Consider the following 23,021-nt stretch of genomic DNA (forward strand, 5'->3'; position numbering starts at 1 on the left):
TGAAGGATGCAGACTAACTGGAACAGGTTCAGAGGAGGGGAACAAGGATGATCAGGGGACTGGAAACAAAGCCCTATGAGAAGAGACTGAAAAAACTAGGCATGTTTAGTTTTGAGACGTCTACAGGGAGATATGCAAGTACTTCAAAGGCTGTCACACAGAGGCAGCTCAGGATCTCTTCTCAATTGTCCCAGAGTGCAGGACACAGAATAATGGGGTCAAGTTATAGGAAGCCAGATTTCAACTGAACATTAGGAAAAACTTCCTAACTGTTAGAGCAGAACCACAATAGAACTAATAATTACCTAGGAAGGTAATTACTCCACCACTGGAGGGATTGAAGAGGCAGCTGGACAGGCACCTATCAGGTATGCTTTAATTTGGATTCCTTCATTGAGCAGGGGGCTGGACTTGATGGTCTTCCACCTCTACTGTTCTATTATACAATTTTGTAACATGAATCTTGACTGTCTTAGTGAGTATATTTTGCCTACTACCTACTTACACCACCACCTTTCTTGTTTTTGATAAACTTTTTTTTTCAAATAGTCAAAGGTATAAAAATCCAAAATAAAAAAGGCATTCTGCCTAGTTAAATCTAGGCTCCTACTGATGTTAAACTCTGGTTGCAGCTTCTACATTTTTCTGGATGGTTACTACTAGCACACTGTTCCAAGTCTACAGCCATCTCCAGCAGTAATGAGGTGGCAGAGCAGCAATCTCCTAAGGGAAAGACTTCCGTACACCCTACTTGGCCCCACTTTCATCAAGCACATCATGTAATGAGGCAGTCACTGATCACACAAAGCTTTGAGTTCTTACTTGGTCTTTTCCTACCTTCTGTTATTTTTATTGTTCCAGGGCTAGGGATCTGACCCCATAAAACTGCAACTTTTAAACTAGCCTCTAATAACTTTATATACCTCTGCCTTGGTATAATGAAAGTAGAATAATTCTGATGCCATCCATACACTAATGGGAGGGGGAAATCCACCAGGAGAAGGATGCCTGGTATTCCTTACCCTACCCCACACATGCACACACACACCTGACAATGTAAGTAAAAGCTGTAAGCTCTTGGCAATAGTGATTGCTAGTTGCAATGTGCCTCCTCTGCCCCATTATTCCTCAGATGATCAGCACCAGATCAGTCTGATGGAGAAAACAGCTGCTGTAATATATAAGGACTGTAGATTAGGGTCTTACTATGTTGCTGTCTAAGACATTTCTCACGCAAAAGCTTGTGGAAAAGGTGCTCCCCAAAAAGGCTGATAGGTCTGCATTAGATTTGGGGAGTATTTATCGACTATACTATATACATTAAACACTTAGAAAAGAGTTAGACATCACTCACCATCTGTTACTAAATATCATTAAAAGTGTACATGTTTGTTCTGTATTATAACTACAACCATGGAATATTCCATTTATTTCTTCGCTTGCCCAACTATGTTACATCACACACATGAGGTTACATCACACTCTTGATATTACTCTGTATATAATTATCAGTATGAAGGCTATTTCAGGATCAGTTGTAAGTCATGTAGCGAGGTGTAGCACTGAACTTGGCATATGACTTGATGACTTTGTTCACAGCTTCCAAGAAGTCTTTTTCAGTTGCAATTTTTCTCCTCGCTCTGATGGCAAACATACCCGCCTCTGTACAGACACTCCGAATTTCAGCACCTTGTACGGAAGAAAAGTGGATGTAAAAATCTGAAGCAACTACCACCACCAAGCAAGATGGGGGGAACAAAAATAAACAAGAACTACAGTATTTGATTTTTACCAGTGCTGTTAGGACACAGTCGAGCCAGCAACTCAAATCTTATGTCTCTTTCAACACTCATTGAACGGGCATGTATCTTGAATATGTGAGTTCGTCCCTAAAAAACAAAATCAAAAACAGGCCAAGCATAAGAATGTATAGCAGCGGTGGGGAATCTTTTTCAGCCCAAGGGCTACATCCCTTGCAGGCACCTTCAGAGACCACATGTCAATGGCGGGGAGGGCCGAAGAGAAAAAGCAGGCAGGGCAAGAGATGTGACTCTTACCTTTATACAGTAGGCTACATCCCAGCCACACCTCACTCCCTCCAAACAAACAAATATATCCTAGTCAGGCAAAAGCACTCAAGGAGGGCACTGAGTAGGGCCAGTGAGAAATGTGGCCTTGGAAAAGTCCTAAGGCTAGACAGAGAGGCCTGGAGGCCTACATTCAGCCCCTAGGTCTGATATTCCCCACCCTGATGTACAGTGATGCAGTTAGGAGGAAAGCAAATTGCTCAGCCAACATGAAGGGTTAACATCAGGAGAACGTAACCTTAGGCAGCCCTTGAGGCTCCAGTACCTTGGAAAGATCCAGAGCAGCTGCTCCTTGCCCACCTGCAGCAAGGAAGCAGCTTCCACCAAGCTCTTGCCTGCCCATTCAGTGGGGTGGTCCTTCTCCACCACCCACAGGGAGAGGGCAGGTGAGTGAGCAAGCAGCAACTGCTGCTCATCACATCTCTGGGCTGGTGGATGCTGATGAGGCAGAGGGCCCACCAAGGTTGCCTTGCCCAAGCTACCCACCCTCCAAAAACCCCTGGATATTGCCCTTAAGATAGTGTACTTTCCTAGTGTGCTGGGGTTGTCCATGTTATTCCCTCATAACAACAGAAAGCTCAGACAGAATCTTGTGGCATCTTCAAGACAAACACATTTAGCAATGGCACAACCATTCATGGGCTAGAGCTTACTTTGTCAGACTGAGTGGCTGATGAAGTGAATTCTAGTCCATGAAAGCATATACCACAATATATTTATTAGTTTTAAGTGCTACAGGACTCCTCCCCCCACACACAGAGTTACTCCTTTGGAAATTTGTCACTGGAGTGAAAATCCCCACAACATTTGAAACACAATCGACTTCCGGGAAGGGTGACTTCGCTTGTGCCTGCTTTTGAGACGGGCTCCCGCCTCAAAAGAAGCTTATTCAGATATAAATCAGTCAGAACATTTTTTTTTGACTGATGAAATTTCTCCCGGGCAGGGAGAAACGTAGAGATCAACCTCAAAAGCCTGTTTTTGTTGGGAGGACTGGATTTCATTAATTTATGAGAAAAGGTCCAGCCAGCAATGCCGGATGGACTTCCAAACAAGCTCTATCTGATTAATGCGATACGTTTATCTTTTCTTCAAAGAGAAAACGGACTAACAGGCAAGCACCCTTCTTTCTATTATTTTTTTTACTTGGTTTAAATTGTTGCAGCAAAAAGAGATTTGTCAAATGAATCAGCTTTAAAGAACTTCTGGGTGAGCTATAACTCTTCTCTGTTATTCACGAAATTAACAGCTTATCTCTGTTTCTATTGCAAAAAGCTGTCCTGGAAGTGCATTCTAAAGATATAAACAGAAGAGGGATTTCTATTCCGAGGAACATTATGTTGTCTGGGACTATTCTCTTTTTGGTCTATTTTATTTTGACGAATCTGCTTCTTCACGACGCCACTAACTGTTTTGATGCTGGGAACTAAATTTCTTTTGTGTTCTTGAACATAGAGAGATAAGGCAGGCTGCTCTGTTTATACTGTGATGTCATCAAGCCTGGAATATTAACCCAATTGTTGCTGAAATAAGAAGTGGTTCTTCTTTATTTTTGTTTTGTTTTGTTTTCGTGGTTTTAAAAATGGCAATCAAGAAAGTGGCTGAGAATCTGGAAGTAATTATGTTTCAGAAAATAATGGATGAGATTGAGATAACGAAACAAACCCTGCGACAGGGCAGTAAGGAGCTGAAAATTGAACTGAGCAAAATGACGCAGGAGCTTAAAGAAATAGGGGATCCTGTGAGAGAGGAGAATGAGATCAGAGATGAGAAAAGAAAAAATAAAGGGAAGATACAAGCCCTGGAGATTGGAACAAATGTGGAATTGGAAAAAGATCTGGAGTTTATGGATATTAGAAATAAAATCTACTGTTTGGAATTTAACGTTATCTCTGAAGAAATTAATGAAGATATTAGAGATAAAGTTATCAATGGCTTGGATAATCTTCTGGACTGGAATGACGTGATGGAGCTTGACATAGAGAAAATATATGGAATTAACTGCAGCCATGTGACAATGGAAAAACTCTCAAGAGATGAGCCAGTACATTTTGTAAAAAAGAAGAACACAGATATGACTTTACAACAATATTTCAGCAACTTGTTCAGAATTGATGGCAAGAAAATATTTGGGATAGAGGAAATTCCCATCAGACTCTTATTATATGACTATGGCTATGACAGCAAGATTATTATGGAATACTGATAATGGAAGATTGGACACTGAAATTACTGGACTTAACAGGACTATTGAAGATGGAAGATGGAATTAATATGGATAATGGAATAATGGCTATTGAAATTATTGGACCTAACAGATTTTGATGAAATGGATTAATCGATTTGTTTATTTGGACTATGGTTATGACAATAAGATTACTATTATTATTAACGAGATGGATTAATCGACATGTTTATTTGGAGAAAAATTGATAGATATATTTCTTAAAGAATTGAAACCTCTCTTTGACTTTTTGTGGAAAGAATAAAGTAATGTTTATGAGATTTGATGATTAATTAAGACAACTACTGGAGGAAAGTGATTTTATAATATAATTTAAGAGACAGGATTGTTATATATTGTAGACCTACAACTGATTTGATCTGCGACAAATGGGAAGTCAACATTTTATTTTTTTGTTTAATCATTTTTGTTTTGTTTTGTTTTTTGTCTTTGAATGTTTTATGATTTTGTTTTGTATGTTTTATGAAAATTTGAATAAAAATTATTGTAAAAAAAAAAACATTTGAAACACAATCAATCACACAAGGACCAGAAAAGAGAAGAAAGGCCTAAAACTTTACAGTATTACTTGCCACCAGACTCTTTCCTTAAAGTAAGGATTGTATATGGGGCAGAATGACTACCTGAACCAATCCATTTTCTGAAAGTTAATATAAAAGATCCTTTTCCATTTCAATCACTCAAATGCTAGTACATGCAATGTTACTGACTTTGCTTAGTATCAAAATAAACAATTCTAACCTCCAGATCTGGTAGGCTAAATTCAATCTTCCTATCCAGTCTCCCAGGTCTCATCAGAGCTGGATCCAAAGTATCAGGTCTGTTAGTTGCCATCAGTACTTTGATATTGCCTCTTGGATCGAAGCCATCAAGCTGGTTTATCAATTCTAACATAGTGCGCTGGACTTCATTGTCTCCTCCAGCCCCATCATCAAAGCGAGCTCCTAGAAAGAGATTGAGGGAAAAACACATAAGACAGCCTTGTTAGCCTGTACCCTTGAAAGGAAAAGCCATCTGCAAGATGGAATTCAAATTCCCTCCCTTACCATGTTACCTACAGTTAAACAGAAATCAAAATGTTACATTCTAAAAAAGAACAACATCTTACAAGGAAGATGTACCAATACTGAAGGTGAAATACTTTTCCTTGTTCCTTGACAGGGTCAAGGATCAAGTTGCTTTTGCCATTCTATTACCTAGTCTTCTTCCAAACATGCTAACTTTACATGGAGAGAGAGGGGCCTGGTTTGCACCTTACATTCAGCTATGGTTTAATGTGAACAAGCAGTGTGCTAGCGAACCATTCCAAAGTCCACCCTTGCTTCTTCCCCCATTCCTGCCTTTTCTTCCCCCATTCCTGCCTTTGCCAGGCCAGGGAGAAAAAATGCCAGAGCCTGCTTTGTTGTTGCATGAAAACCCAGACGAGTAGTTTGCTTCTTTCCAACCATGAGTGGTAAGCCAAGAACAAACATTTGCTTCCACTCATGGTTTGTTTGGAGGGAAGCACAGCCACGAGCCTGGGTTTGTATGTAATGACAAGCCCTACTCTGCTATGTTTCTTCACAAAACTAGGAGTAGTGGAGGAAGAATGTTGGGTGGACTTTTGAACAACGTGCACTGGCATACTGCTCATTCACATTAAACCACCGTTTATTATGCAGCCACAAGACTGGCTGTATACTGTAGCGAGCGTGGATTTTTCACACTCCGCAATGTTAAATTGAAAATACCCCCCCTTCCCATTCTGATGCTTCCCATAAGCTCATTTGAAGACAAAACCTTATAAAACTTATAGTCCTGAACTGAGAAACGCTTAACAACCCTGTAAATTTTCACGGTGATACACAAAACAGTCAGAGAGAACTGAGAGTTCAAAATCTAGAAAGAGAGAAAAAAAACCAAAAGCCCTTTTGGACTTTTTTCTGTCAAAAGTTATCATAATCTGTTGAAATTCATTAAAAATCAGCCATGTTCACAGAGTACCTGTAATCCTGATACTGACCTTGCTCCATACTCTGACCTTCATCTTCTGCAGTTAAAAAGTTAAAAAGATGTCTGGCTGATTTTTAATTCATTAATAAATTTTGGCTTGAACTCAATGGTGATGTCAGGCATGCTCAGTAAGAACCAACTGTCAGAGTTCTAAACGCCAGACTCACACCTGCTTGGCTTGCCTAATCAAGCGGCCACACCCACACCAGACTTTGATTTCGTTTGAGACAGTCATGGCTTCCCCCAGAAAATCCTGGGAAGTGTAGTTTGTGAAGGGTGCTGAGAGGAGACTCGTATTCCACTGACAGACCTCCAGTGGACAGAGTGGTTTAACAGTCAGCCACTCTGATTGAAGGTCTGTGAGGGGAATAGGGTGTCTCCTAGCAACTCTCAGCACCCTTCACTAACTACACTTCCCAGGATTCTTTGAGAGAAGCCATGACTGCCAAAACTGAAATAACAGTCTGGTGTGGATGTGGCCAGGGACAGCTTTGGTTTAAATGTGGGTGAGAGGCTACATGTGCCTGAAGAAGAATAAAAAGGTGGGAGGAACTGAAAAGCAATGATACTGTTCACAATGTTCTCCTTTCGGAAAGGTGCATCCCCTCTGCCCAGTGCCCACCTACACAGCCAATCTCCCCCTCCCGCCCCTTACTCCTCTCCTCCCGCTCTCCCTCTCCCTCCCGCTCTCTCCTCCACCTTCCTACCCTTCCTCTGCTTCCCTCCCCCTCCTCCCCCCCATGGTCAGTTTTATCTCTTAAGCATGACTGCACAGGAGTAAATACCACTGAACTCAGTAAGCATGCATATGATCAAACCTGCCCTCCCCTTCCTTTGCCCCTCCTCCTCCAATCCCCTCCTTCCCCCTCCTCCTTCTGCTCCCCTCTCCCCTCCTTTTCTCTTTCCCTCTCCTCTCCCCTCCCCCTCCTCCACCCCCATGGTCAGTTTTACCTATTCTATACATGATAGCATAGAAGTAAATCCCATTCAACTCAATAAGCATGCGGACCTGCCTTTCCCCTTCTTCCCCTTTCCTGTCCCTTCCTCCTCCCCTCCCCCCTTCCTTCTTCCTCCTCCCCTACCCACTCCAGCTCTCCCTCCCTCCCACCCTGGTCAGTTTTACCTATCCTAACCATGATTGCATGGGAGTAAATCCCACTAAACTCAAACATGCAAATGATCAAAATTGCCCTTCTCCTCCCCTTCCTCTTCTACCCCCTCCCATCCTCCTCCTCCCTCTCCCTCCTCCCGTGGACAGTTTCACCTATCCTAAGCATGATTACAGGGGAGTAAATCCCACTGAACTCAATAAGCATTCAAATGGTCAATCCATTCTCAGCAAATTTTTCAGGATCCCATTTTCTTACCTCCCAGATTAAAAAGCAGAGAAATTCACTAATAGGCAAAAAACCTTGCGGTTGAAGAACATACCTATAGCCCACAGATATTTCTATTAAACTTCAAAAAGCAGGGAAATTGGGCAGCTATAGTGAATGCACCAGGGGAGCAGGAGACCTCATCTCCTCTCTGAGATATTGGACTGCCCTACAAATTTGTCAAAAAGCAAACACCATCTGGGTTGGTCTTTCACAGTCCAATTCACTTCCTGTGTAGCTTGGAAGAATTTGGTAACGTGCCTCTGAGCATATGGTGAGAGGTGGCAACACCTGCAATCAGCCCAAATAATAGAAAGGCATGTGCTGTGGTGATCTTGTTTTAGCACGGAGGAAGCAACATTATTAAGACAGGTGATATAGTTCAGATGGTTACTTTGAATATGTCTGATTTACTTCGCAATTTTAGTGAAGTTTCCTATAGGAAATCATTTTCTTTTGTTTCTATTTCTGTGAATATGTGAAGTACAGCAACACTTTGCAAAATTTACACAAAAAAGACTCCAAATATAATTGTGGAATAATGGCACTGACTATTCTGCAGAATACGCTTCAGTGGACATCAGGAGTCTCAGTTTGCACAAGATAAAACAGTGGTAGGTAAAATATATTCTAGCAAAATGCTACGTGTGCTCTATGTTTTTAATTGACTGTGCCCATCTTGCCTTAAATGAAGTGGTTTAAACATAGCAGGCTGAACACATGCATCTTGGGCAGGTCAAGTTTGTTTTTTCCAACAGCTAGAGTCATGGCTTAAGTAGCAGTGTATTGTAATCAGTCTGATTTTACATCAAACTGCAGTTTCAGATTCAACTGTTAATGCACCCAAAATAGAAATAGAACATAACCTCCAATTTGAAACACAAAAGGCTGTCTTCACCATCATATGACACTGACCAATAAAAAGGCTTTGAAATTAATAAAAATAAATTTGACACAGGTTTCTAGAATGAATAATGAGGGAAATAAAATTTTCTAGATTAGATTCTCTATAGAAACAATAGTAACACAGGAAAGAAGCAAAGTAAGAACACCAACAAACATACCAAAATGTAATTCTCCATCTTTGGAGATGGCAGGTGTTGCCACCACTCACCATATGCTCAGAGGCACATGTTACCAAATTCTTCCAAGCTACACAAGAAGTGGATTGGACTGTGAAAGACCAACCCAAATTGGGTTTGCTTTTTGACAAATTTGTAGGGCAGTACAATATCTCAGAGAGGAGGTCAGGTCTCCTGCTCCCCTGGTGCATTCACTATAGCTGCCCAATTTCCCTGCTTTTTGAAGTTTGATAGAAATATCTGTGGGCTATAGGTATGTTCTTAAACCACAAGGTTTTTTTTGCCTATTAATGAATTTTAACTATGGTTTAATGTAATGTGTAAGCTAGGCCAATGTCTGATGTGGGAGGTGCTTTCAAATGAACATCTTCCCATGTGTCTTCCAAGGCTGCAGAAAAAGTAATTCGGCATGTTAGAATTGCATTCAGCATTCAGAAACAAGCAAATTCCACATTTTAAGTAATTATCACTCACCTTAAAAACATTTAAGTTACTTGTGTTTGAAAGGAAAACAAGATGGTAATATGTCCATAGTAAGAGCTCCTTCTTGAGTAAAAGATTATGTGATTTGTATTATGAATAAAACAGAGGGCTCATACCTATCATTACACAAGATATTGAGCAAATACATATATATGTAAGGCAACACCAACCTCCAATAGCATCTATTTCATCAAAGAAGATCAGGCAAGCTTTTTTTGTTCTGGCCATTTCAAAGAGTTCTCGAACCATTCGAGCACCCTATTAAAAACAAAACAAAAAAGAGAGAGAGCGATCATTGTTTATTTTTATATAAGCCAACTGTCATTTGAGTTAAGATTGTAAAAGCAAATATTAAAGCTTCCCAAATGAATCTAGCAGTCAAGAGATAAGCCTGAACTCAAATATTTGCAGTTATGTGAAATCATTTTAGTTGCAATTTCTTCCATGCCATACCTGTGTGTAACTACACCAACCAATGCTAATAGCCTATCATACATCATACCATTTCTCATGCACCCTACATAGAATCATAGAATAGTAGAGTTGGAAGGGGCCTATAAGGCCATCAAGTCCAACCCCCTGCTCAATGCAGGAATCCAAATCATGTTTTTATTTTTTATTTATTTAAAATATTTCTATCCCGCCCTTCTACCCTATACAGGTTTCTGAATCTATGCATCCACAACTGTAAAAGGCATGAACAAATATATATAACCAGTCAGATTTCAAATTATACTGCATAACATTACAGGAAAAGACTATTTCAAAAACTAGAGTCACAGACATACCATTTGTATAGAATTATCAGCACATAAAGCAATATGAAGATATTGAGAAATAGCATTTAAAACCTAGGGCTTAATCAAAGTGTAGTTTGGGTGGTCCTTATGAAAACTCTTGATCTTCCTCAGCACAAATGCATGGACATGCTCCCACTTTCATTACCTCTCCTACGTATTTCTGCACCAGCTCAGATCCAATCACTCGGATGAAGCAGGCATCTGTCCTATTAGCAACAGCACGAGCACAGAGAGTTTTTCCTGTCCCAGGCGGGCCAAAGAGAAGCACTCCTTTAGGGGGCTCAATCCCAAGATTGACAAACCGTTCTGGCTGCAGGAGACACAATAGGTTTAGAAGTTGTACAGGCAGGATGAAACACACAGCGTAACAAGTATCCAATGGCAATGCTGTTGCTAGCAAAGGCCCTGAAGGAGCCCAAGCTTGCCAAAGCATTACAAATGTAGCACTATCAATAAATTACCAGGAAATTATTCTGTTTTTAAAGAGGTAGAGGACAAACCAAAAGGGAACCCCAGTGGTTGTGACACAAGATGGCAAGAATGTTATAAAGAATGGTGGTAATGCAAGAGAGTTGGTGCAAAGTCAGTAAGGACTCACGGAAGCTTCAGCATTGCAAGTGGAGTAGAGAAAGACATTTCCCTTTGGCGTCCCCTGTCTCAGAGCCTTCAAGAGTAACACATTGCCTGTGATCTCACAGAGACAGTACTGCCCCATTCAGCCATTCAGCATGATCATAGGAGGGTTAAATGTGTGTAAAAGATACTAACAGGGGTAGCATCTCTCTGAATAACAAATACTAGTGAGACAAACTACAAGGGAAAGGCATTACCTTCACACTCTGCTTGCGAGAGTTTAGAAGAGGTATCCAGTTGGAAGCAAAATGATGAATCAGATGGAGCTTGGTGCCATCAAATAAAGCAATTCTTATTTTCCCAAGAAGGTGGACAAAGGCAATACCCTCAGTCTTGACAATGTAAACATAAATGGATTTTTACAACTCTTTTAACTACTGAAGACTTATTTTGGTTTCTGTAGCATTTGCAATAGCCTTGACAGCCTCAAGAGAAGAAAACCATCATATCAAACTCGCCCTCTGTTCAATACTTACCTATGTGAACAAGTTTGAAAGGGTATGACTGTTCCCAATTCCCGCAGAGGCCTACTGGGATAATTGGCTCGGGCAGCTTTTGTTGGTGGGCTCATGTTGGGTCCATATCAGGTGTTTAGGAGGAGTCTTAGTACGGGGGAACATGGGTGATGCCACCCCAATTTCAGTGATCAAGGGTAGAGGGAAATATAGCCATGGGGATGTGGTGATTTACCATAGAAGACGAGGGCAAGGCAATCTGCGCCTTGTTCCTTGCTGCTACTCCTCTCATGGATGGGTTCTTCATTACTCATCTGCTATGCCCACTGGCCTGTGTGTGTTGTTGTTCAACACCAGATCGGTACACAGTAAGACCACTCACATCCATGATTTGATTGTGGATGAACGTGACGATTTGGTGTGCATTACCGAGACCTGGGTGGGTGAGCTGAGAGGAGTTGATCTGACCCAGCTTTGACTACTTGGATACTTGGTGCAACACCAGCACAGGCTGCAGGGTAGGGAGGGAGGGAGGAGTTGCTGTGGTCTACAGAACTTCCATCTTTGTCACCAGGAAACCGCTCTGTCTTGGAGCTGGCTGTGAGGGCCTGCACCTGGTGTCAGGTCAAGGAGACAGTAAACTAGGGTTGCTGCTGGTGTACCGTCCACCCTGCTGCCCGGCAGCTTTTCTGACAGAGCTGGCAGAGGCCATCTCGGCTGTGGTGTTGGAGGAACCCAGAACGATAGTGCTGGGGGATTTCAATGTGCATGCTGAGGCTGCCTCTAGTGTTCTGGCTCGGGACTTCATGGCCTCCATGATGACCATGGGACTGTCTCAAGTTGTCACTGGCCCAACACATAGGGCAGGGCACACCCTCAACTTGGTTTTGCTCCAGATGGAGGAAGGGGTGGTCTGGAGATGGGGGGGTGGATGTCACTCCATTGTCATGGTCAGATCACTTCCTGGTGAAGTTTAGACTTATGGCTCCGATCCTTCCCTGCAGGGGTGGTGGACAGATTAAGATGGTTCGCCCCTGGAGACTAATGGAATCCACAGGATTCCTGAATACCCTAGGGGAATTCCCAGTAGATAGAACAGGTGACCCTGTTGAAGCCCTTGTCACGCTCTGGAACAGCGAGGGACGTCGGGCTCTTGACACGGTTGCCCCCAAGTGCCCTCTCCGGCATTGTGGAGTGCTGTTTGCCCCTTGGTACACCAGTGAGCTAAGGACAATGAAACAGGCTGGACAATGGCTAAAGTGCAAGTGGCGAAAGACATACTGTCAGGCTGATCGGGCATGAGTAAAACATCATAACCATGCCTACTGTATGGTGGTGAGGGCGGCGAAGAAGGCCTACTTCTCTGCCTCCATTGCATCCTCAAACAGCCGTCCAGTGGAGCTTTTCTGTATTGTCAGGAGTCTGTTGACACCAACTCCAGGAAATGGAGTTTTAGACCCTGTGGAGGCCCACTGTGAATTGTTTGCAAGGCACTTTGAGGGTAAAGTTGCTCGCCTTCATAGCAGTTATGATGCCTCATTCACATCTACTGTAGTCCCCATTGATGTGTCCAGTGCAACGTCTACTGCAACTACTTGGGAACGGTTTCAGTTGATGCGGCCTGATGACATAGACAAGGTGCTTGCGATGATGTGGCCAGCAACGTGTCCTCTCAACCCTTGCCCTCCTTGGCTTATTAAAGCTTGCCGAGGGGGTATGACTGAGTGGATCTAGGGTGTGGTCAACACATAATTGAGGGAGGGAGTGGTTCCAGCCACCCTGAAAGAGGTGGTGATCTGACTACTCCTGGAAAAGCCCACCCTGGACCCATTGGTTTGCAACATCTACCAACCGGTTGCAAATACCCCCTCCTTAGGGAAGGTGATTGAGAGGCTTGTGGTGCAGCAATTGCAAGTACTCTTGGATGAAACAGATTATCTTGACCCATTCCAGTCTGGGTTCAGGCCTGGTTATGGGACTGAATCGGCCTTGGTCGCCCTAATGGATGAACTTTATTGGGAGAAGGACAGGGGGAGTGCGATCCTGTTACTCTTACTTGATCTCTCAGCGGCTTTTGATATCACTGACCATGCTATCCTTCTGGGCCGACTTGTCGAGATGGGTATTGGAGGCACTGTTTTACAGTGGTTCCGACCCTATCTCCAAGGTCGTTCCAGAGAATAGCATTGGGTGACTGTCTTTTGGCCCCCTGGCAATTGTGCTGTGGAGTGCCACAGGGTACCATCTTGTCCCCCATGCTGTTTAACATCTATATGAAGCTGTTGGAAGTGGTCATCAGGAGATTTGGGGTGAAGTGTCAGCAGTATGCTGACAATACCCAGCTCTATTTCTCTGTAACATCTGAATCAGGAGAGGCCGTGCAAGCCGTGGAACGCTGCCTGGACTCAGTGGTAGGCTGGATGAAGGCCCATAAACTGAGTCTGAATCCTAGCAAGACAGAGGCACTGTGAGTTGGTGGTTCCAGAGTTTGGATAATTGGTCATTTGCCTGCTTTGGATGGGGTTGTACTCTCTCTGAAAGAGCAGGTCCGTAGTCTGGGGGTGCTCCTGGATCCATCTTTATCACTAGAGGCCCAGGTGACCTCCGTGACTAGGAGTGCCTTTTACCAGCTTCAGCCGTTTCTGGACCAGGATAGCCTGACCGCTGTTGTCCACGCACTTGAGCGCAAGTGGCGAAAAACATGTTGTGATGCTGATCGGGCACAAGTAAAACATCATAACCGTGCCTACTGTGTGGCGATGAGGGCGGTGAAGAAAGCCCACTTCTCTGCCTCCATCGCATCCTCAAGTAGCCGTTCAGTGGAACTTTTACATATTGTCAGGAGTCTGTTGACATCAACTCCAGGAAATGGAGTCTTAGACCCTTTGGAGGCCCACTGTGAACTGTTTGCAAGGCACTTCGAGGGTAAAGTTGCTCGCCTCCGTAGCAGTCTTGATGCCCTATCCACATCTACTGTAGTCCCCAATGAGGTGCCCAGTGCAACATCTGCTGCAACTTCTTGGGAACGGTTTCAGTTGATGCGGCCTGATGACGTAGACAAGCTGCTTGTGATGATGCAGCCAGCAATGTGTCCTCTGGACCCTTGCCCTTCTTGGCTTATTAAAGCTTGCCAAGGGAGTTTGACAGAGTGGATCTAGGGTGTGGTCAATGCATCCTTGTGGGAGGGAGTGGTTCCAGCCGCCTTGAAAGAGGCAATGATCCAACCGCTCCTGAAAAAGCCCACCCTGGACCCATTGGTTTATAACTACCACCAACCAGTTGCAAATACCCCCTTCTTAGGGAAGGTAATTGAGAGGCTTGTGGTGCAGCAATTGCAAGTACTCTTGGATGAAACAGATTATCTTGACCCATTCCAGTCTGGGTTCAGGCCTGGTTATGGGACTGAATCGGCCTTGGTCGCCCTAATGGATGACCTTTATGGGGAGAAGGACGGGGGAATGCGACCCTGTTACTCTTACTTGATCTCTCAGCGGCTTTTGATATCATTGACCATGCTATCCTTCTGGGCCGACTTGTCGAGATGGGTATTGGAGGCACTGTTTTACAGTGGTTCCGACCCTATCTCCAAGGTCGTTCCAGAGAATAGCATTGGGTGACTGTCTTTTGGCCCCCTGGCAATTGTGCTGTGGAGTGCCACAGGGTACCATCTTGTCCCCCATGCTGTTTAACATCTATATGAATCCCTTGGAAGTGGTTAACAGGGGATTTGGGGCGAGGGGTCAGCAGTATCCTGACAATACCCAGCTCTATTTCTCCATAACACCTGAATTGGGAGAGGCCGTGCAAGCCCTGGACCACTGCCTGGACTTGGTGGTGGGCTGGATGAGGGCCAATAAACTGAGTCTGAATTCTAGCAAGACAGAGGTGCTATGGGTTGATGTTTCCCGAGTTCGGATAATTGGTCAGTTGCCTGCTTTGGATGGGGTCGTACTCCCGCTGAAAGAGCAGGTTCGTAGTCTGGGGGTGCTCCTGGATCCATTTTTGTTGCTAGAGGCCCAAGTGACCTCCATGGCTAGGAGTGCCTTTTACCAGCTTCAGCTGATAAGACAGCTGCGGCCGTTTCTGGACTGGGATAGCATGACCACTGTTGTCCATGCACTGGTAACCTCCAGGTTGGATTATTGTAATGCTCTCTATGTGGGGCTGCCCTTGTGGTTGGTCCAGAAGTTGCAGCTGGTGCAAAATGCGGCAGCAAGACTACTCACTAGGGCAGGATATCACCAACATGCCACCCTGCTGCTGAAAGAATTGCACTGGCTTCCCATTAGCTACCAGGTCAAGTTCAAGGTTCTAGTTTTGGTGTATAAAGCCCTATACAGCTTGGGACCAGGATACCTGAAAGACCGCCTTACCCCTTATATACCCAGTCAATCACTGCGCTCTGCAGGTGAGGTCCTCCTGCATATACCATCTATCAGGAGGTCTGTTCTGCACAACATAGGAAACGGACCTTTAGTGTGGCAGCATCTAACCTGTGGAATTCCCTCCCCTTAAATATTAGGCAGGCGCCATCTCTGTTATCTTTTCAGCGCCTACTGAAGACTTTCCTCTTTCAATAAGTTGAAAGACTTTAAGTTCAGACCTATCCCAGTCTGCGTCTGTGCTGCAATAGCTTTTTAATATTCTTTTAAAAACCTTTTTTTTCTAAACAATATGTTTTTAACCCTTTTTTATATATGATGTTTTTAAAGCTTTTTTTAAAAAAATGTTTCTAAATTTGTTTTGTTTTAATGTATTTTAAGCTCTCTTTTTATGATATTTTAAAGTGTTTTTAGTGCTTTTGTTTCCTGCCCTGGGCTGCTGCTGGGTGGAAGGGCAGGATATAAATAAAATAATAAATAATACTTACATGAAGCAAGGGTGTTTCCACCACCTCTCTTAGCTTCTCTATTTGTTCTTTGCAACCTCCAACGTCGCTGTAAGTGACATCAGGTTTTTCCTCTACCTTTATTACAAAAACAGATGTACACACACCTTTATTATTTGCAACTGCATTTTTTTTACAGATTTTATGAAATAAGAGTAGCTAGTTAAAACCAAGTCAGATTACAAAGGTTAAAAAGCAAACAAAGAAAAGAAAAAGGTTCTTACCTGCATCATAGTAACAGTTGGGTCAATCTTTGGAGGCAGGGGGATATGGATCTGATACTTATTTCTGTCAACACTGCAGAAATAGGTTGACTGGTTATTAACTGAATATATTCCCCAAAGCCCTCAAATAGATTACTGAATAATAAGTCCACACACCCCCAAAGCATTCCTTTGATAGGTCAAAGAAGCGGCTCTACATGAAGATATTATTTGCCTTTATTACTGTATATTCAATTGGACCAGCATGCAGATTATGTCATCTGACAATACAGCTACATTCTTAAAGAATAGAACTGGACTGGCAAGTTGTTCAGTTCCCTAATTGCATCTCCCATCCCCTCTCCTGGGGACTACATAACTTGTATCTGATCTCAGCTCAAACTTGGGTGTTTGCTTTCCTTGAATCATTCTGCGGGCAAGTCATTTTACAACCAAATAATACTCCAGAAGAACACAAGACCAAACTCCAGTTTCATATCAGGCTTATAATCGAGTTTTCCCAGTGGTTGCTAGGTGCAAAACTGACCGCTGTCTGGCTTGCATTTTACAGCCTAGACCAAGCAATCACACTGAAGACTGTTTTGAAATTACAACTAGCTCAAATGCAGCGGTCAATTTTAGCTGAAACAGACCCCAGGAACTATATAGTTCAGACCCTTTAAAAAACTCTGCTTTCAATATGACCTTTAAAGCTCTACATGATATGGACCCTGTTTATCTTATGCAGAATGCCTCCTTCTATATATTCTGTGCATTAACAGCTTCTGATGAGACCAGTAGGTTCACTATCTGAAGGCAGACCAGTTGCAACAGGATCCAGAGCCTTCTCTATGGCAATACTCTGGTAGTGAAACTTTCTGCCTAGAGATTCGGTGTTCCCAATGTTTTTCACCCACTTTTAGAAGGCAGAAGACGATTTTATTTCAGAAAATGTTTACTGACTTGCACTCTCATTTTCATCTGGAGAATTATCCATTTCAATCCTTGCTTGTAGGATGTTTATCAATATTGTTGTGTTTTAGGGGTCTATGAGTTTGTTTTGTTTTATTGTGCAATTTTTTAAATTGTATACTGCTCAGTGAGATTTGCTATGTGACAATATAAAGAATCTATCATTTCCATTTTTGGACCCAATCCAAATGCTTGTAATTACCTATAAAACTCAAATGGCATAGGATCAGGAAATTTGAAATACTGCCTCCTCCCATTTGAACCTGCCTATCAACTGTGAACACCTTCAGAAGCCCTACTATGTGTTTCACTCCGAACAGAGGTATGGTTTACCAGAATGCAAGAGAGGACTTTTCGGTGGCAGCACCCCAAATGTGGAACTCTCTTCACAACAGAGGTTAGATTGGCCCCTATGATGTCTTCTAGACAGGCAAGCAATTATTTGCTTTTGAATTATTTTATTTGTTCCTCCTTGGCTTCTTTTAATACTCTTCAGTTTTTTAATAGTAATGAGATTTTGTAAATAGCTTTGGGGGCTCTGTTTAGGGCAGAAAGGCAATATAGAAAGATGAATATAAATGTGCATGCTACCAACTCTACCCTCAGTTACCGTTCAAGAAACTAGAAGGAAGAGCAATAAAATATTGGTATTAACTCACCCAACTCTCATCCCTTCTTCAATGTCAGTAGGTGCCACTTGATCACTAAGATCGACCACAAATTTGGCAAATTGCTTTACATTGATAATGTATTTGGGGTCCTCAGAATCTGCATTGATTATCTTTGTGCACCTAACCAAAAAGGAAAGTATTTAAACCAGCAATCTGTGAACAAATTAAGATTTAATGTGTCCACACAGCCAACTGTCATTCAAAGAACTTACAGCAAGGCTAAATTTTTACTATTCTTGCCTAAGTAACCATAACTCAAAATTCTACCTTATTTCTTTGTTTTTTCATAAAATCTAAAATATCAGCAACAACATAAGAAGAAACATTTTAAATATCAAACTAAAAACTGCTTCAATGTTATTTCTCCTGTCCCCAGAAATTTCAAATACCTGGATCTTAAGATGTATATCCAGTGGATGCAACTATGTCAGATTAAATTAATATGCACATGAACAGTTCTTAGCAAACAGATCTACATAAAAAGCTTTAATCGTCATGTTGTAGAATAACTCTGCACATGATTCTAGAAGGGACCCTTTGATATCTTCAGTTTGTAACAGGGATCATCTGTTACATGCAGAAGATAAAAGCAACTAGAATGCTATTCATTTTAAGAGTTCTCTGCTCCTATGGTTGGCCAAATGAAGTATTTGCATACCTTGCCACTTGCAGAGGTTGCTCACTTTGAAGAGTTTGCTTATCTGCTGCCAGATCCCAGAGAGCAGGGGGAGCCAAGCCAGTGTCTGATTCTTTAATACCTAAAAAAGGACAGAAAAATAGTTGTTTTGCAGTGCTATATATTCAAGCACTAGCTTGCCTCAGTCAGTTGCAGCAGCCACTGCTCCTTACATATGAGAAAAGGGTATATGAGACCAGGGTTCGAATCCCCACACTGCCATGAAGCTCACTGGGTGACCTTGGGCCAGTCACTGCCTCTCAGCCTCATGAAAACCCTATTCATAGGGTCGCCATAAGTTGGAATCGACTTGAAGGCAGTACATTTACATTTTTATCAATGCTACATAATACTCAACAGGTTCATAAACCTTACAGGGACAGGAAAGCATTTTAGGTGACAACATCAGAAGCAAAGAGTCGGTCCTCTGTTTAATAAAAATTACATGGAGCTTTTTCTAACAGCAAAATGAGCTCAAGCAATCTTTGACATCCCAGCACTGAGAGATATTATTTAATGAGCTCACAATTAAGCAGATTTAAACTGGGGACTTCCAAGTCTTGGCTCATGCTCTAAACTTTATTATTTGATTTATATCCTGCATTTTCCTCCAAAAAAGGAATTATGCCAGACTAGTTTTTAAAGTATATGCTGGCTATCCTTTTCCATGTCAACATCAACATCCCAAATGCTACACTGAAGCTCCTTTCCATATCTGACAGCATCTCCCGTTTCATATTTCCCCTTTTTTCTCTGCTCAAGAAGTCTTTTCTGCTTTCAGTTCCTTCATTTGTTCACCTTCCCATCCTTCTGAGTTATCTTCAAGTAAGCAATAATGAACCATAGGACTCCGTTTTTCAGAATAGGCTAAGAACCACAAGCTACCTCAAGGGCAAGATAAACTGAAAAGTCAAGACTACCATGAAAAAGACAAGAGCTTTTAATAGACACGAAAAATATATACCTGTGAGTTCATTGATTTTCTTAAGTAACTGCTGAATGTCATCTTCTACTTGCTTGATCTGCCTCGAGTATGTGCTCTGTCCCTGGATTAGAAAAAGATTATAAGGTTGAGAAAATCAAGAAACGTTGGTGGGTATATCAATAGAACTTTAGTAGATACTCCCCAAATTTTGTAACCTATACCTATGAACATATAAGCTTTATGAATCAAGCCACTGGTCAATCTAGCCTGGTAACATGTACTGTGGTTCTGCAAGGTTTCAACAAGAGGTCTTTCCCAGCCTTGCTACTCAATGTACTTTTGACAAGGAGATGCCAGGGACTGAATCTGGAACCTTCTGCACATGTTGCCATTGAGTCACAGCCTCCCCAGGATATCTGCCTTGATTTAGCAGAGAAGAGAACATGCTACAATTTTAGAGGTTAAGAACCCAATTTGTTGGAAGTGCCAGCTTGTGCATACATGAACAACACTTCCAAATCATCTTGTTCGTGAGCTTTGAGCCCCATCACAACTTTTTGCAAATAAGACATACATTTACTTAATGTTCATTTGGTCCAGCAAATGGCACAAAAAGAACGTTCAATCTTTTCACCAAACTGCTCATTAACCTGTAATATTTAGGCTTTCAGTTTCCACCTTGCAAAATGGGTTTTGTTTTGAAGAGTTGTTATTTAGCTGAAATTAAAAGCTTCTAGCTAGAACATGAAAACTCACATTATGATCTTATGCATGTTTACTTAGAACTAACCTGCACTGTGTTCAGTGAGGCTTACTACCTAAGTAAGGCTGCAATCCAATACATGTCTACTAAGAAGTAAGCTCCACTGTGTTCAATGGGACTTACTCCTAGGTAAGTATGTACTGGATTGCAGCCTAAGTCTGTTTAAGATTTCAGCCTTAATCAAGTATACTTTCTAGCCAAATGAATTTTGTTAATACAGATGTTTCCCAAACTATTCAATGTTACTAATTTTGTTTTAAAGCTATAACTGCATGAAATACTTACATAGGTTTTCAACAAAGCAATGTCACCTTCATCCAAAGCTGTAACAGATATAATGCAGATGATATTAAAAAGTAAAACTACATTTTGCACTACTTCCCAACAGACAAGTCCACACTCCAGATGTCAAAGGCCATTACAGTAGGCAGCACCATAACATTGTCAGGTACCACTGACATACTAAACTATGAAAACAGTTCCACAGAACTCTGTGAAATCTACATATGACCAAACAGATTGGATTATAAGAACATCAGAAACACCCTTGAAAATACATGAACATATGATTTTTTTAAAATGCTTTTTAGTTCACATTCCAAATGTTCTTTAAAAAAAAACCTCTTCAATATTAAAGGCAAATAACCTCCTGAAGACATTTCATGTCATTCACTTCTGAAATTAAGTAAGTCATGGACAAGTCATGATTGGATGAAAGGTGTTCAACTTCGATCATCCAGTATTTTGAATGCAATTCCCAAGCATGACTGTAGTATAGATACAGTGAAACTTTTATTATTTGCTTGCTTTGGGGGTTTTTAACCTACACACATATAGATTCATTCAGTGGCAGCACATATTTACCACAGATCAGCTGTTTTGGATTAAAGAGACACAGTCTAATCCTAGCTCTGCTCAGAAGCAGATCTCACTGATTTCAATAGAACTTACTACCAATATTTTAATAAGTAGTCTACTTATGCTGTTTGTTGGAGACAGTTCATTCAAAACAAAATCATCAATAAAATAATTTGAAAACAGTTGCAACATTACCAAAAATGTCATATCTACTGAAAACTTTTTTTTTGAAAGCATCAAGTTTACCTGATCCAATTTTCTCTTTGCAAAGGCCAACACAAAGAAGGCCTCGGGGCAATACCTGAAAAGGCCCTATTCCTTCTGGCAGATGTTGTAATTTCTTTGGAATAAGGTACCTGGAGCAAAAGGCACTGCTTTTATCATACTGCAATGCTTTGATAATTTTATATTTTCATATGGTCTGACAAATATATTGAAATTATGATTTTGCACGATGATTTCATTATAAGCTGTCCTGGGAGCTATGGCAGGAAAGCAATTTAGAACACTTCTTTAATTACTGCCACTGCCATACATTGCTTCTTTGCTGGTGTACAGCAGCAAATAACAGAAGTCCTTTCAAATCTTGCCTCTGCCACAAACTCTTTAGGTGTTTGGGTAAGCCACTCTGTTTTAGCCTATCAGCAATACAGGGATAACAGCAGCAATTTACCATACAGGATTCCGATATGGACTACAGCAAGATTAATGTCTGGGGAAGCACTCTGAACACGCTAAAGTGGTATCTATACAAATACCTAGTAGTAACGCTGAGTTTATAATAGTCTTCCCCAAACTGATTAGCCCTCCAGATGTTTTGTACCACCTCAGGCTGATGGGAGCTGTAGTCCAAAACATACCAGGTTGGGGAAGGCTGGTTTTATGGGGACGGCCAAGCAATGGACAGAGCAAACCGGGGTACTAGCAAAAGTTCATCGTGACTGCGACACTATGCACACCGATTTAGACCCAGTAGCGGGACTCGCTTCTAAGGGGATACACGGAGACTGGCCTGCCCGTAACCCAAGCCCAAAAGAAGACCGAACAGGGAAGGAGAAGTTGGGAAGAAGGTAGGATGGGAAATGAGAACGGCATTCCTGCGTAAAACGCATGCGCATTGGAGTCTCACCGGGAGACCTGGGAATAAGTATTAGGGATTCTCTTCTCTGTAACTGCCCCAGATAATGGCGCCTGGATTAAAGTCTCACCGCGGATGGGCTTATCCTCCTTCTCCTCTTCTTTGGTTTTGCGCTGATCGGTTCCCAGATAATCCGGCATCGTTTCGTCTCCTCAAGCTGACCGAACTACACACTCGCCAGCCGCTACTACGCATGCGTATTACACAGCATCTTAGAATTACTTCCTTCCGTGGCTAAACAGGATAAACGTAATAAGAAGCCGACACGCACCGGAAAAGGCCCGTGAGCGAAAGAGATGGGTTGTGGAAGAACTCTATGGTCCACGTAGAAATAGAAAAAAAAAGTTTACGTGGTACACAGCTAGAAACTTCGGTCTTAAATTGAAAGCTACCCCAAAAAACAATGCATCTTTCTTTAGAACTTCCGGTTAGAGATAGTGGAATTTTTTTTCCCCGCACCATCCCTTCCCTCCCTAAGAAACTGCACACCCATCCGCTCCGCTGAATTCTGAATGTTAACAGAAACTGTAAAGTTTATCTCTTCAGAAAGAAAGTTTGACAATCGATTCAGGACCCTTTGTATTTACGTCTGTTTACCGTTTTCAAAGTGTAAGAGGATTAGAAACTATCCGTATTAAATTTTAGACCTGACTTTTGATGGCTGTAGAGAAAAGCTGACCTGAAAACGTTTATTTATGTATATAGTATATATTATGGCTCCACAGTCATCCTAAGAACAAATGCAATTAACATCATTTTAAGCGGGCGGCTTAT

General features: G+C 42.0%; 1 protein-coding gene across 2 annotated transcripts; it reads right to left on the reverse strand.

Annotated features, from left to right (window-relative positions):
- Positions 1-1,388: 1,388 nt before the first annotated feature.
- Positions 1,389-22,530, reverse strand: PSMC2 (proteasome 26S subunit, ATPase 2). Of its 2 annotated transcripts, XM_061640464.1 has the most exons (13): positions 21,936-21,982; positions 21,356-21,465; positions 20,537-20,574; positions 19,528-19,609; positions 18,546-18,645; positions 17,876-18,007; positions 16,266-16,338; positions 16,024-16,119; positions 10,211-10,375; positions 9,436-9,523; positions 5,074-5,276; positions 1,793-1,889; positions 1,389-1,689 (listed from the first exon to the last, which is right to left on the reverse strand). In XM_061640464.1, exons 1-13 carry the CDS (start codon positions 21,965-21,967, stop codon positions 1,532-1,534), a joined length of 1,374 nt encoding a protein of 457 aa, XP_061496448.1. In that variant the 5' UTR covers positions 21,968-21,982; the 3' UTR covers positions 1,389-1,531. The 2 variants fall into 2 exon arrangements, with proteins under 2 accessions (XP_061496448.1, XP_061496449.1); XM_061640465.1 differs by lacking the exons at positions 21,356-21,465; positions 21,936-21,982 and adding an exon at positions 22,318-22,530.
- Between the last annotated feature and the right edge of the window lie 491 nt (positions 22,531-23,021).

The sequence above is a fragment of the Rhineura floridana genome, chromosome 8 (assembly GCF_030035675.1).
Source record: "Rhineura floridana isolate rRhiFlo1 chromosome 8, rRhiFlo1.hap2, whole genome shotgun sequence".
In the NCBI taxonomy this organism is placed as follows: Eukaryota; Metazoa; Chordata; class Lepidosauria; order Squamata; family Rhineuridae; genus Rhineura; species Rhineura floridana.

Bases quoted from the DNA above. Each gene is read 5' to 3' on its own strand.
- PSMC2 (XM_061640464.1), bottom strand. From the start codon at position 21,967: ATGTTTTGGACTACAGCTCCCATCAGCCTGAG. The intron at 21,466-21,935 runs GTGGTACAAAAC...CTTTTGCTCCAG, and splicing joins ACAGCTCCCATCAGCCTGAG to GTACCTTATTCCAAAGAAAT. The intron at 18,646-19,527 runs GTATATATTTTT...GTCCTTTTTTAG, and splicing joins GAAAATCAATGAACTCACAG to GTATTAAAGAATCAGACACT.